This window comes from Megascapheus bottae, chromosome 16 (assembly GCF_031878675.1).
Source record: "Megascapheus bottae isolate mThoBot1 chromosome 16, mThoBot2.hap1, whole genome shotgun sequence".
Classification (NCBI taxonomy): domain Eukaryota; kingdom Metazoa; phylum Chordata; class Mammalia; order Rodentia; family Geomyidae; genus Megascapheus; species Megascapheus bottae.
This window is the reverse complement of record NC_143524.1, coordinates 13,506,137-13,520,294: the sequence shown is the minus strand read 5'-3', so window position 1 is coordinate 13,520,294 and position 14,158 is coordinate 13,506,137. Positions and strand designations below refer to the sequence as shown.

General features: G+C 41.5%; 1 protein-coding gene across 6 annotated transcripts in view; it reads right to left on the bottom strand.

Moving 5' to 3' along the window:
• The window catches only part of Phf21a (PHD finger protein 21A), a 158,042-nt gene that overhangs the window by 44,268 nt on the left and 99,616 nt on the right, over positions 1–14,158 (bottom strand). For all 6 annotated transcript variants that reach the window (XM_090347834.1, XM_090347831.1, XM_090347836.1 and 3 more), the window contains exon 4: positions 4,937–5,134. In XM_090347834.1, coding sequence (XP_090203960.1) covers positions 4,937–5,134 — 198 coding nt within the window. The remainder of the gene's footprint in view (positions 1–4,936; positions 5,135–14,158) is intronic.

Genomic DNA, 14,158 nt, shown 5'->3' with positions numbered 1-14,158 from the left:
CCTCTCTGTTTACTCTTATGATCCTTTAATTACTTCCCTAGGCCTGACAAAACACCCCAATGTTTGGTGTTTCTCTTCTGGCTCTACCTTTTTGCCTGTCTGTTCATGGATGGACCCCGTACTTCACCAACAGTCTACCTGCTATTCCCAAGGCATGTTTTTTTTTTATTTTGTTGGTTGTGGGACTTGAACTCTGGGCCTAAGTGCTGTCCCTGAGCTCTTCAGCTCAAGGCTACCGCCCTGCCCCTTGGGCCACAGAGCCACTTCTGGTTTTCTGGTGATTAATTGGAGATAAGAGTCTCACAGACTTTTTAGTGCCTGGGCTGGCTTTGAATGGAGATCCTCAGATCTCAGTCTCCTGGGTAATTAGGATTACAGGTGTGACCACTGTGCCCGGCCAGGCATGCATTTTTGTTGTTGTTGCCATTATTGTTTTCTTTTTCGGATGTATGTGCAAGTACTAGGGCTTCAATTCGGGGCCTCATGCTCTTGTTTGGCTTTCTTACAATTCACACTTCCACTTAAGCTATACTTCAACAGTTTAATCTTTTCATGTTTTCTTATTTTTTTTTCTTTCTTTGTTTTGGTGCTAGTACTGAGGCTTTAATTCAGGCCTTGTTCCCTTCTTCAGCTTTTTCATTCAGGGCTGGAACCCTATCACCCTGAGCTTCTCCTCCAGTACAGTCTTTTTGCTGGCTAATTGACCGATATCTATCTTAGACTTTCCTTACTGGGTTAACCTCAAGTCATGATCATCAGATATCAGTCTTCTGAATAGCTAGAAATAAAGGCATGAACGACTGGCGCCTAGCTTGTTTGCTCTGTTTCTGAGACAATGTCTTACTTTATGGTTTGTAGCTGGCCTTGAACCTATGATCCTCTTGCCTCAGGTTTTTTGTTTTGTTTTGCTTTGTTTTTGCCAGTCCTGGGGCTTGAACTCAAGGCCTGATCACGGTCCTTGGGCTTTCTCAAAGCTAATGCTCTATCACTTAAGCCATAGCACCACTTCCGGCTTTTTCTGTGTATGTAGTACTGAAGAATTGAACCCAGGTCTTTGTGCATGCTAGGCAAGCACTCTACCCCTAGGCCATGATCCTAGCCTTGCTTCAGTTTTATGAATGCTCAAAGAACAAGCTGCACTATTCAGGCCGGATTTGCAAATGTCCTCCCTCCCTCCCTCTCTCTCTCTGTCTTTCTTTCTTTCTTCCTTCCTTCTTTCCTTCCTTCCTTCCTTCCTTCCTTCCTTCCTTCCTTCCTTCCTTCCTTCCTTCCCTCTCTCACTTTCTTTTCCTCAGTACTGGGCTTTGAACTCAAGATCTCAGCTTGCTCGGCTGGTGCTCTACAGCTTGACCCATTCTGCCAGCCACTCGGTACATTGGTTATTCTTGAGATAGGTACTTGTTTTATGCCAGAACTGACCTGGACTGCAACCTTTCTATATTTGTGCTTACTCAGAAACTTTATGATCCCTCTGATCAAAACTGACCCATTTTCTGTGTGTGTGTGTGTGTGTGTGTGTGTGTGTGTGTGTGTGTGTGTGTGTGTGTGTGTTGCCAGTCCTGGGGCTTGAACTGTGGGCCTGAGCCCTGTCCCTGGACACTTTTCACTCAAGGTTAGCGCTCTGCCACCTGAGCCACAGTACTACTTCCAGCTTTTTCTGTGTATGTGGTACTGAAGAATCGAACCCAGAACTTCAGAAGCATGCTAGGTGAACACTCTACCACTAGGCTACACTTCTGGTCCCTTTCTGGTATTTTTTACACTCTCCTGGTATTTCTATTTTGCTTTTGTTAGTCATTTGCTTTTTCCTCTCTAAGGTTTTTTTGTTTTTTAGAGGGGGCACAATACTAGGGGTTTAAACTCTAGGCCTGGTGCTTGTTGGGCAGGTACTCTACCACTTGAGCCATGCCTCCAGCCCTTTTTTTGCTTCTTCTTTAGGTAAGGCCTTTGCATTTTTGCCTAGCCTTGTCCTCCTATCTTTCTATCTATGTCTCCCACAAAACTTGGATTACAAGGAGTTTACTACCACACATAGCTAATTGTTTGAGATAAGATCTCACTAACTTTTTGCCTAGGACTGGCCTGAAACCTTGATCTTTCTGTTCTTTGCCTCTTGAGTAGCTGAGATTTTGGAAATGGGCCACCACACACAGTACTCTAACTTTTTTTTTTTTTTTTTTTGTCATGGGGCTTTGAACTCTGGGCCCCAGCTCTTCAGCTCAAGGCTACTGCCCTACCCCTTGAGCCACAGCCCCACTTCCTATTTTCTAGTGTTAATTGGAGATAATAGTCTCTAGGAAAAACAGAAGCAAAGAGGTGGCTCACGCCTGTAATCACAGCTACTCAGGAGGATGAGATCTGAGGATCAAGGTACAAAGCCAACCCAGGCACTTTAAAGCCCTGAAACTGTTATCTCCAATTAATCTCTAGAAAATGTGGCTCAAGGGGTAGGGTGGTAGTCTTGAGCTGAAGAGCTCAGGGACAGTGTCCAGGCCTACAGTTTAAGCCAAATGACTACCACCACCACCACCACCAACAAGACAGAAGCAATCTTACTTGTGAACATAGCTTATTTGTAAACATAATAGAGATTCAGTAAGTACTTAAGAGAATGAATGAAAATTGTATAGTTACTTTATACCAGATCCTTGGTAAGGACTGTCATTCTTCCTCTACCAGAATCCAGCATACAGCCAGCATTTACCAGCCCTGTATACTGAATGATAGTTTATTGTCAAACAGCAAAAGCCTGGAGGACCTTTGGAACTTAACATTAAACCTTTGCATTAAACAAAGCAATGTAAGACAAAGGTTAATAGGTTAATGTCAAGTAGGTTATCAGATCGAGTGATGCTATATAAAACTGCTTTGGCTAGTCTAGGCCCCTCTCTGTACACCACCCCTAAGCAACACAGAACTTGCATGACCACAAAGGGAAGAGCTATTGTATAGATTTTATGTATTTTAATAACAATTCCTATTTGTGTAACATGGGCTATCAATGTAACAGAGAGCGCCTATGCCTACACGCCTTCCATGTCTACATTTTTTGATCCCATTGTATTTTGGAAGAGAATAACCTAACCCATTTTTGTTTAAAACTAACAAAAGTAATCCTATAGAAGCAATGCTGGTCTGGGGCAGGAGAATTTTTTTTTCGTGGGTGGGGAGGTAAGGGAAGTGGTGTTTGAACTTGGCCTCAATTATTTGTTAGGTAGGTTCTCTATAACTTGAGCCACATCCTAGCCAGCTCTTTTGGGCTTAACTTTTTTTTTTTTTGCCAGTCCTGGGCTTGAGCTCAGGGCCTGAGCACTGTCCTTGGACTTTCTCAAGGCTAGAACTCTACCACTTGAGCCTCAGCACCACTTCCGGCTTTTTCTATATATGTGGTACCAAGGAATCGAACCTGGGTCTTCGTGCATGCTAGGCAAGCACTTTAACCACTAGGCCAAACTCCCGGCCTGGGCTTAACTTTTTAGATAAGGTCTTTAATTTTTGCCCAGATTAGCCTCAGATTGTAATCCCCTATCTATGCTTCCCACGTAGCTGTGCACTACCATGTCCAGCTTGTTGGTTCAGATGATACCTCACATCAACTTTTTGCTCAGGCTGGCCACAAACTATATTCTTTCTGCCTCTCAAGTAGCTTGGTTTATAGGCATGTATGTGTGTGCATATCCCCCGCATACTATATACATGTATACATATGTGTACAATATACATTAGATATGCTCACACACACACATATATAATATACACACACATACATATATACTCAGTGTTGGAGAGTGGGAGAAGTACATGATTTGTTTTCAGAAGATCCCAAAGCTCTGGACACATATAAAATGTGGTGTATTTCTTGGCACTCATGGCTAATATTTATAATCCTAGCTTCTTTGGAGGCTGAGATCTGGAGGATGGTAATTGAAGCTAGTCTAGGCAGAAATGTCCAAAAGACTCCATCTCTAAAATAACCCACCAAAAGCTAGGCTAGAGGGGTAGCTCTGGTGGAAGGGAACAAAAAGAAGCAAACTGAGTATGTGCGAGGCTCTGGGTTCAAATCCTGGTGCTGGCCTGGCAAAAGGAAGTATATGAAAAGTGTTTGTGTATCTATCTATCTATCTATCTATCTATCTATCTATCTATCTATCTATCTATCTATCTATCTATATGCAGGGAGGGATCCACAGCCTACAATAGTGTGAACAGGGCATGTGATTTCAAGGACCTGAATGAGTCCCTTTAAAGGTATATCTACAATGCATGTAAGCATGTGGAGACTAGCAGATTTCTTCAGTGGACGTCATCTCCATGTGCATCCTTTGGGAGTCTATGCCCTCACCAGCTACTTTATAAGCTGTTATGTCAGGTTAGAACATTATGAAGCTTCCATTTTATTCTAGTTTTTACAAGTAGTTCTTGTTAACGATTTCCATCAGTGTATTAGTGCACATTCACAATTTCGCAAATATAGGCTTAAAATGAAGGGTTTTTTTTATGAATAATAAAAACAGTGCCCTTGGGAAAGTTTCTTCCCACCTGGTTCCAAGGATATCAGTCCCAAATAGTTCCATGTGTAATTGCTAGGAACTCCAGAGTAAAAATTCCAGAAGTGGTTGGCCCACACTGACTTTTAGAACACAAACAAGTGAACCCTTCCAGACACGCAAACTAAAATTTCATTCAGTCAATACAGGAGAAGTTATATTTCTTTATCATTGACTACCTTTCTTCACTTTTTGGACAGGTAAGAAATTATTTAAGTTTTGTTTCTCCTGATAGTGAATTCCAACTAGGTCTTATTCCAGTTACAGTCACAAGAAGTAACTAGGAAAGTTTTGTTTAGTGCTAGTGGAGCTTAGGATACCTGACACAGGATCCAGTAACACATCAGTGTAGTGCAATGACAGTCTTCAGGCGCCAGCCACACTTTTACCTGTGAAGCAGTCAAGGTAGGAGAGGGTGCAGCTGACTGCTGGGCGTGGTGGTGGTGGTACTGCTGTAGTTGCTGTAGTGGTTGCTGCTGTGCTGTTGTTAGTTTATTTTCAGATTGTGGCAATGGCTGTATTTGGAACTTGTCTGGTTGTTCTTGCTTTACTATCAGGTTCTTCCGTAGTTGTTCAACTACTCTTTTCTAGCAAATGAAAAAAAAAAAATCAGGATATGGAAATAGTCAGCATTTGTAATCATGTAGTATCTTCTTATAACTAGCTTCATCAAAAACTTGTTGCATTGAAAGTTTAGAAGGTTATATATTTGAGAATTTTAAAGAACTTATCAAACTTCACCATTCATATCAAATTAATAGTATAGCAGGGTGTGGTGGCTCATGCCTGTAATTCTAGCTACTCAGGAGGCTGAGATCTGAGGATCAAGGCTCAAAGCCAGCCAGGGCACAAAAGGACCTAAGACTCTTATCTCTAATTAACCTCTAGAAAACAGGAAGTGGGGCTTGGCTCAAGGGTAGGGCAGTAGCCTTGAGCTGAAGAGGTTAGGGACAGCACCCAGGCCGAGTTAAAGCCCCATGACCCAAAAAATAAAATAAAATAAAATAAACAGTAAATCAGACGTGGAGATGTGGCTCAGATGCTAGGGTGCTAGCCTTAAGCTAAAAAGCTCTAGGAAAGCACCCAAGCCTTGAGTTCAAGCCCTAGGGCAGTACAAAAACATAAAAAGTGCTTTATATGTAAAGGGAAACTGAGGCACACAAATGAAAAAGGTGAAGTAGAGCTCAAAAATCTTTTCTTTTCTGAGACAGAGTCTCTCTCTCTATGGACACCACTCTGGCCATGAACTCGCTCAAGTTTCTGGGAGCTGGCAATCACAGGACACATCACCATACTCAGATCAAAGTTATTGATTGTAAGTTTAGCACACTAGTCCAAAAGAGAAGAGTTACAGCAGTAAGCACAGTAGCAAATGCACAACTGAATTATAAACTTAGTTGCCTTTCTTCTCAGCTATAAGGTTGTGAAGATGTCCTACCTGTATCTCAATGAGCTGGTCTACAGAGTGATTGACAATAGTATCATGAGGTATCACTACAGTTATGAGCACCAAATGAGTACATATCTGGGTAAGCATACATGTATTTGTGTGTATACACACACACCCATCTTTAAATACAACTACAAATAATGCAAAGTAAAAAATTCAGAATAATGAAATCGGAACATTATTGATAACTATTATTTTTTACATCTGATAACATAGACACAGCACATAGCTAACCCAGTATAAAATATTAAATAGATTTTTAAAAAGAAAACCATGATATCAGCAACATGCAATATAAACAACAAAGATCATGGCCAAACGCTGTGGCTCATACTTGTAATCCTAGCTTCTCAGGAAGCCAACTTCTGAGGAACATGATTCGAAGCTAGCCTTGGCAGGAAATGTCCATGAGACTCTTTTTTTTTTTTTGCCAATCATGGGCTTGAGCTCAGGGCCTGAGCAATGTCCTTGGACTTTCTCAAGGTTAGTGCTCTACCACTTGAGCCTCAGCACCATTTCTGGCTTTTTTCTATGTATGTGGTACCGAGGAATTGAACCCGGGTCTTCGTGCATGCTAGGCAAGCACTCTACCACTAGGCCAAACTCCCGGCCCCTCCATGAGACTCTTAACTCCAATTAAACACCAAAAAAAGCTGGAAGTGGAGCTGTGACTATAAAAGTTCATGGATCCAGGCCTCAGAGACAGTGCCCAGGTCCTGAGTCCAAGTCCTATACACACATGCACATGATGTACACAAATACATACATGTGTGCATGTGAATGCGCACATCTAACAACCAAACATCATAAACTCCCCACCCCCTGCTTCTGCCAGTAATAGGGCTTGAACTCAGGGCCTTAGCACTGTCCTTTAGCCTTTTCACTCAAGGTTGGAGTGAACCGCAGCTCCATTTCCTAAAATGTGTACCTCTTCAGAAGAACTTTGCTGGGAATCTATAGATGTGTATATTTATTTAGGCAAAAAATTAGCTATGTGGTATAGAAATTTATAATTCAAGTTTCTTGAATTTGGACTTGTTCACAGCCAAACACTGCCCCTGAGTACTTCAGCTAAAGGCTACTGCCCTACCCCTTGAGCCACAAGGCCACTTCCAGTTTTCTAGTGGTTAATTGGCGAGAAGAGTCTCACGGACTTTAGTGCCCAGGCCGGCTTTGAACCGTGATCCTCAGATCTCAGCCTCCTGAGTAGCTAGGATTACAGGTGTGAGCCACCGCGCCCAGATATATTTTTTGATTCCTTCATTGCTGTAATGTTATCTTCCTTTTCTGAGGTGCTGGGGGCTATCCCCAGTGCCTGCACATCCCTTCCTAGTGACTTCTGCTGTGGTACACTATTTTTGATAACAAGATTGCTATTTCTGTAACAGATTGTAGATGGAGGAAAAGAAGTTCAGTGCTAGCTGAGCTTAGTAGAAAGCTTGAAAAGCTAGGGAAGCCGTATCAGCCAGATTAATTGTCATTTCCTACAAAGGTTCCAATCAACCTCACCTCTCTTATTCTCTAAAGAATCCAACTCTTAACATGTTTGAACATTATAATGCTGGAAAAATGGATTTTTAAAAACTTGAAGTCAATATAAAATACCTTCTTGAGAGATTTTTATGTTGTTACTGATTCGTTTTAGACAATGAAAATATCATATAAAGGCCAATTTTGGGTGGCAACAATCCTGCTATAGATTATATATCCTGCTTCTTTGAATAAGTTTTGCTGTTGTTTTTTGTTTCATGGATACAGGAGTCAGTCTCTGTAGAAGCCATCCACAAAATAATAAGAACATAAATTAAAAAGATCAAATACTTCTGGAAATGAACTTTTGTGTGCTCATCTCTTAAGTGTAACTGGCAGGGAAATTGAAGCACTGCATTTACAAGGAGGGGAAGTGACAGTGTGCTGAAGATAATTTTGAGTCTCCCTTGTAGACTTTATTGCTTGGTGCCTGCCAGAACGTTTAGATGTTTAAAATGAAATAATCATTTCAAGTTGTTTTCGGTCCTCCTCTCCATCAGGCAGCAATACATGAGCGAGCTGGCTAATGTGCAGCATCAGCAGACACAGCAGCTCCAAGAATTCTTACAAAAACAAAACAAAACAAAAAAAACCGAGGAAAGAAACCAGGAAGCAATAATACAACACAAATGTGACACCTGACAAGAGGAAGAAAACAAAACCAAACAAAAGCCATCCCCCAAACTACCGCTGAACAAAGCCAGCACAGGAGCACAGGAAACTGAGTAATTACTGTACCAGGCACACAAGGACAGCGTGTTTTTCTCCTCTACAGCCATGGTGTGCTACTGCTTAATGTCTAACTGGAGTAAACTAGAATGAAAGGCCACGCCCGGGCCATGGCAGCATTATCCACAACAGCAGGCACTGGCGAGGGAGAAGGGAGAAGGGCACGATGAGAGTACTCTTCAGCCATATGGCTCCAGCAGGCGCCCACCAATCAGGATCAGAGGCAGAGCAGAGGGTGGGAGTCAAGTGAGTCACACTGCACTCACAACTGTTCCTCCCTAGGCCTCAAACAAAGTCTTGGAAGCTTGGGGCGGGGGGGGGGGGGGGGAGGAGGAAGACCCAACTATTACAAATTTACATCAATCTTTGAGTGAAGTGGCTATGAAAATCAGGAAAAGGCTGTGTAGATTGGACACTGGTCAGAACTCATGAGTTGGTCAAGTTTTCTTTAGAAGATATCTCTGGAATTTCCAGGTGTGCTACTCTGAAAAGCATGGAATCTCATTGTTTGCTGTGTTCACCAGCTGTATTAGAATACCACATGCCACCGGCCCGGCCCCATCATGAACCTCTATGGTTGCTCGTGGAAGCTGTTAAGAATCAAGCTGTAGGATGCAGGAGCTAAGCAATGGGAACATGTGCTCTTTGGGTATAGGGACTGGCTAGGAAAGGAGAGGTGCTATGTATGTCCACAGGCAGCTTTCTCAGGCCCACAGTCCTGTCATGGCTAGTTCAGTCTTGCTCTGGCAAACACGACACTCAGAACACTTCAGAGAGACCAGATCTAGGTCAGCACCAGTTCTGGGTTGCAAGGTGAGAAGACTGTCAGAGCATTTCATACATTCTAGCTAAGTGGACTGAAGCTGGAACATAGAGCATCTTCTGGTCTCCCAGGAGGGAGAACTTTCTTTCACTGATGACTTCTGTTGGTCATTAATAAAGGTTATACTTAAGTAAACAATACGGTATATGTTCAATGGCATTCACATTTAAGAAGAGATCTTTGATGTAGCTAATTTACCCTTAGAATAATATCCTGAAGTTTTTCGAAAAGGCTGAATTTCAGAAATGCCATTTGCCATTTCCAAATAAATTTAAAGGAATTAAAAGTAAAGAAAAAAACTGAAGGTGATGGAGGTAGAGAGGGGAATAAATGTAAAAGGGAGGGAGAAAAAGTAACTTAGCCAGTGCAGTATCTCACGCCTATAATCCTAGCTACTTAGGAGGCTGAGATCTGAGGATCAAAGTTCAAAACCAGCTCAGGCACAAAAATACCAGAGACACTAATCTCCATCTAACTTCCAGAAAACAGGAAGAGGGACTTGGCTCCAGGGTAGGGTGGTAGCCTTGAGCTGCAGAGCTTAGGGACAGCACCCATGCTGAGTTCAAGCCCCATGACCCCCCCCCCCAAAAAAAAAAGAGGGAGAGAGAGAGAGAAAGAGAGAGAGAGAGAGACAGAGAGAGAGAGAGACAGAGACAGAGACAGAGAGAGAGAGAGACAGAGAGAGAGACCTATTTTCTTTCTTTACTGTATTTCCTATAAATATTAGGCCAATGAGGCGGGCACCCAGAAGGGTTAGTCCCACCCCCTCCAATCCATCTGTCAAGAAGGGCTCCACAGCCTCGCCTGTAACTAGCACGGAGCCCAGATTCTCTTGACATTCGCATCACTGGGCTTCACTGGGGCTTGTTCAGGCAGAAGAGTTCACAGAGTCGCTGACACTTCAAGTCACAGTTTCCAAGTCAGGTAGTCACAGTGATCAATATTGCGACATTCAGCAACACTATCAACATGCTCAAATGACACTGAGACCGATCTGGAAGGAAAATATAGAAGAGGTCCATTACAGCAGAATATAGGTTTATGCTGGTTTCTCAAGTCAATAGCTCCAACCAAGATCCATGCTCATGGTCAATAAAGAGGCAGAAATGTAGGGGGAGTCTTAGCCTTCCCTTAATCCAGCCACCAATCTTGTGTTGTCAATAGGCTCCACGGTACAGTGCTTGCTTAGCACTCTAAGGCCCTGAGGTTAGTTCTCAGCACCTCAGGAAAAGTAGCTATGAACTCCTTACTTAATGCAGTAGTGTAATTCAATGGGAGACCATGCAGTGAAGTTACTGGAGAATATTTTAAGGGAAATTTTAATGTAAGAGGAAGGGATAGGGGCGGGAGTTTGGCCTAGTGGTTAAAGTGCTTGTCTAGCATGCTGAAGACCCAGGTTCGATTCCTCGGTACCACATACATAGAAAAAAAAAAAAGCCGGAAGAGGTGCTGAGGCTCAAGTGGTAGAGCTCTAGCCTTGAGAAAAAACCCAAGGACAGTGCTCAGGCCCTGAGCTCAAGCCCAGGACTGACAAAAAAAAAAAAAAAAGAGGAAGGGATATTGGTGAGCAGGTATCAAAATACTCTTGGTGAAAACAAATTGCATTTTTTCATCTTATAAGAAACTAGGTATTTCCCAAACTCACTAAGATTAAGTTAGGGTTAGATAAAGAGTTCTTGTTCATTTTTAACTTTTTTTTTTTTAATGGTCCTGGGCTTGAACTCAGGACCTGGGCCCTGTCCCTTAGCCTCTTTGTACTCAAGGCTAGCACTCTTGCTTGAGCCACAACACTATTTCTGGCTTTTTCTGAGTAGTTTATTGGAGATAAGAGGTTCACTGACTTTCCTGCATGAGCTGGCTTCCAACTCTCAGCCTCAGCTCTCTGGCTCCTGAGTAGTCAGGATTATAGGCAAGAGACACTGGAAACCGCTACATTTTTAGCTTTTTTTTTTTGAATACTTAATTGTAGATAAGAGTGATATGGGCTTTTCTGCATCTACTGGTTTTAAACCATGATGCTCAGATTTCAGCCTCCTGAGTAGCTAGGATTACAGGTATGAGCTACTGGCTCCCATCCCTTTTTCGCTGGAATTACTTTTTTTTCTGGAGTTTCTATTTTTTTTTTTCCCTAGAGTTGGCTGATTTTGCTTCACAAGCAGCTGCAATTATAGGCATGTACAACCATTTCCAGCTTATTGGCTGAGAAGGTACCTTCTAACTTTTGCACAGGCTATCCTCAAATAACAATGCTTTTCAATCTTTCCCTCCAGAGTAGTCGGGATTATAGACTTGCATTACTATACCTGGCTTACCCTACCTGACTTTGACAAAGATAATTATCTACAACAACTGTCTCATATTAGGGATGGGAACACACACACACACACACACACACACACACACACACACACACACACACACGATGGGCTAAGATATATTATTATAACATATAATAATATATTGTTATATTACATATTATATATACTATATATCTGCTTCTTCTCAGCTCCCTATGCCTATCTGCCCATATTGATAATTTTTTATGACCTGAGAATAAATATTATAAATACTCAAATAACTCTTGGCAGAAAAAAGGTTCCTTACCCTTGATTAGGGTGAGTTGCATATGCTGTTTTTGTTTTGAGATTTAGAGACAATTATTTTTGCAATGTATCAGAAATTTTTACACTACTACTAAGGAACAGCAACAGTTTGCATTACCAGAGCTTTTTCCAATCAAGTTCAAAATTCTCTGCATAGATGTTTAACAGCTGGTAGAATACATTTTATAGTATTGATCAGATAGACTTCAGTTTACTTTTTTTTTTTTGCCAGTCCTGGGGTTGAGCTCAGGGCCTGAGCACTGTCCTTGGACTTTCTCAAGGCTAGAGCTCTACCACTTGAGCCTCAGCACCACTTCTGGCTTTTTTCTATGTATGTGGTACTGAGGAATTGAACCTGGGTCTTCATGCATGCTAGGCAAGCACTCTACCACTAGGCCAAACTTCCAGCCTCTTCAGTTTACTTTTTTAAGAACAAAATTTTGGGAGGTTTGCTCTTCTTTCAATGTACACATTGGCAACACATGCATGAGTGAGACACACACACATACACATACACATACACACACACACACACACACACACACTGGAATTTATATCAATGGCTTTCACATCTTATCTCCACAGGAGATTAGACTTTTCATCCATATCAAAGGGATTTATATTCCATCTCTATAGGGGATTACATTCTTTATTTACTAGCCTGATTGAAATGCAGTTTGCATATTTCTTGTTTAGTTCATTCATACTCTAAACAAGTAAACACAGCCCTGCTTTCTCACTTGATTTGATACGTATGACTGTAAAACATTGTTAACAGTTCGATAGTCAAGCTCTGTCTTTGTCAAGGGGCTCTTCTAGGAAGTTGGAGGCTGCCTTTAATTTGTAACAAACAGGAAGAGGTATAGATGTGATACTCAATAAAGATGTGACCCTCGGAGAATTACAAATCCCATAGCATAGCACATGAGATGCTGGAGTTACTAGGGATATAGTTTAGGAATAGAGCATTTGCCTAGTGAGTAGAAAGCTCTGGTTTGATCCCCAGCACCTTAATAAATAAAGACAAGCATGCTGGGGCCAAACAGAACAGGCAGACTATAAAGGAACACTGCATCCTCAAAATGGTGGTTGTTAAAATATATTTCTCTATAATAAAAGACCAAGGAGGCCAAAGTCAGAAAACACATGGCACATTTAAGGTTTCTATATTTAAGCTTTTTTACAGGTATACGTATTGTCCTCTTTGCTTCAGAAAAATGTTCAGGATCAAATGAACTAAACACAGGGAGTGCTTAAGAAACTGTCAAGGGTTGTGTGACGATGAGGGATGATAATCAATGATATGAATTCTAACTTCAGAGCAACAGCTAATTAGCTACTTTGATTTCCAATGTCAATTATATTTCAATCACTTAATTTTTAAATATCCAATCAAACATTTTAATGTTAGTACTAAGAACTACCCTTGACTTTATGGCTTTCTTGTTTTGAGAATTTAACATTTTAATGTTAGTACTAAGAACTACCCTTGACTTTATGGCTTTTGTTTTGAGAATTTAAAAAAAATAAAAAGAAATTTAAAACACACCACACCATTAAGGGGAATATTACCTGTCCTTTTTTTTTTAATCTCAGAAACCGAACATATTATAGGATATATTCTTGTATAGAGTTCCATATAGACCCCAGATTTTCTCCTCTACTTCTCTCCCTTTTTTCCCCCTTTTGTTGGCAGTGGGGTTTGAGCCCAGAACCTTGTAATCTTGTTCAGCTTCTTTGGCTCACTGTTGGCACACTACCACTTGTGTCATACTTCCACTTCCAGCCTCTCCTGGTTAATTGGAGATAAAATTCAGATTTGTCTGCCTCTGCTTCCTTTGAATCAAGATCCTCAGATCTTAGTCTCCTTAGTAGCTAGGATAATAGGCAAGAACCACAGTGTCTGGCTCTAGAGTCTAGAATACCTCTATGGTAGTTCATAATTCTGAATGCATAAAATAGATCTTCAATTTAAATGCAAACTGGTCCAGCAAAGACCTGAGTTGCAATAACAAAGACAGCTGATGAAATGAACAATTTAGGTGCTTGTTAACATAAAAAAGTAGCAGACTCACTATGTCTGTGCCCCAATCAGCTATGATATGGGAGCTATTAGTTTGTGAATTAAGCTCCAGTTCAGCAAGATGCAAGTCCTTCTATAACTATGTTTGCAGAAAGCTGCTGCACACACCCCAGCCTGTCATCCAGCACTCAGGGATCTCTGGCAGCATCAGGGTTGTCTCATATACTGCAGAAATTCTCTCATTCCTCTGCCCCGAAGCTGCTGTAGTTTTCCTCACAGCAGAATTGTGATTGAAGATGGCTGCACAGTAGCTGACCCTTACAAGTTGGATATGAAAATACAATTTTAGTGTCATGAAGATCCTAAAATGGAGAGGGGAAAGGGAGGAGCAAAACAAAACAAAACAAAACAATAAACCTGCTATCATTTTATGGAACCCTGCTTATATCAAAT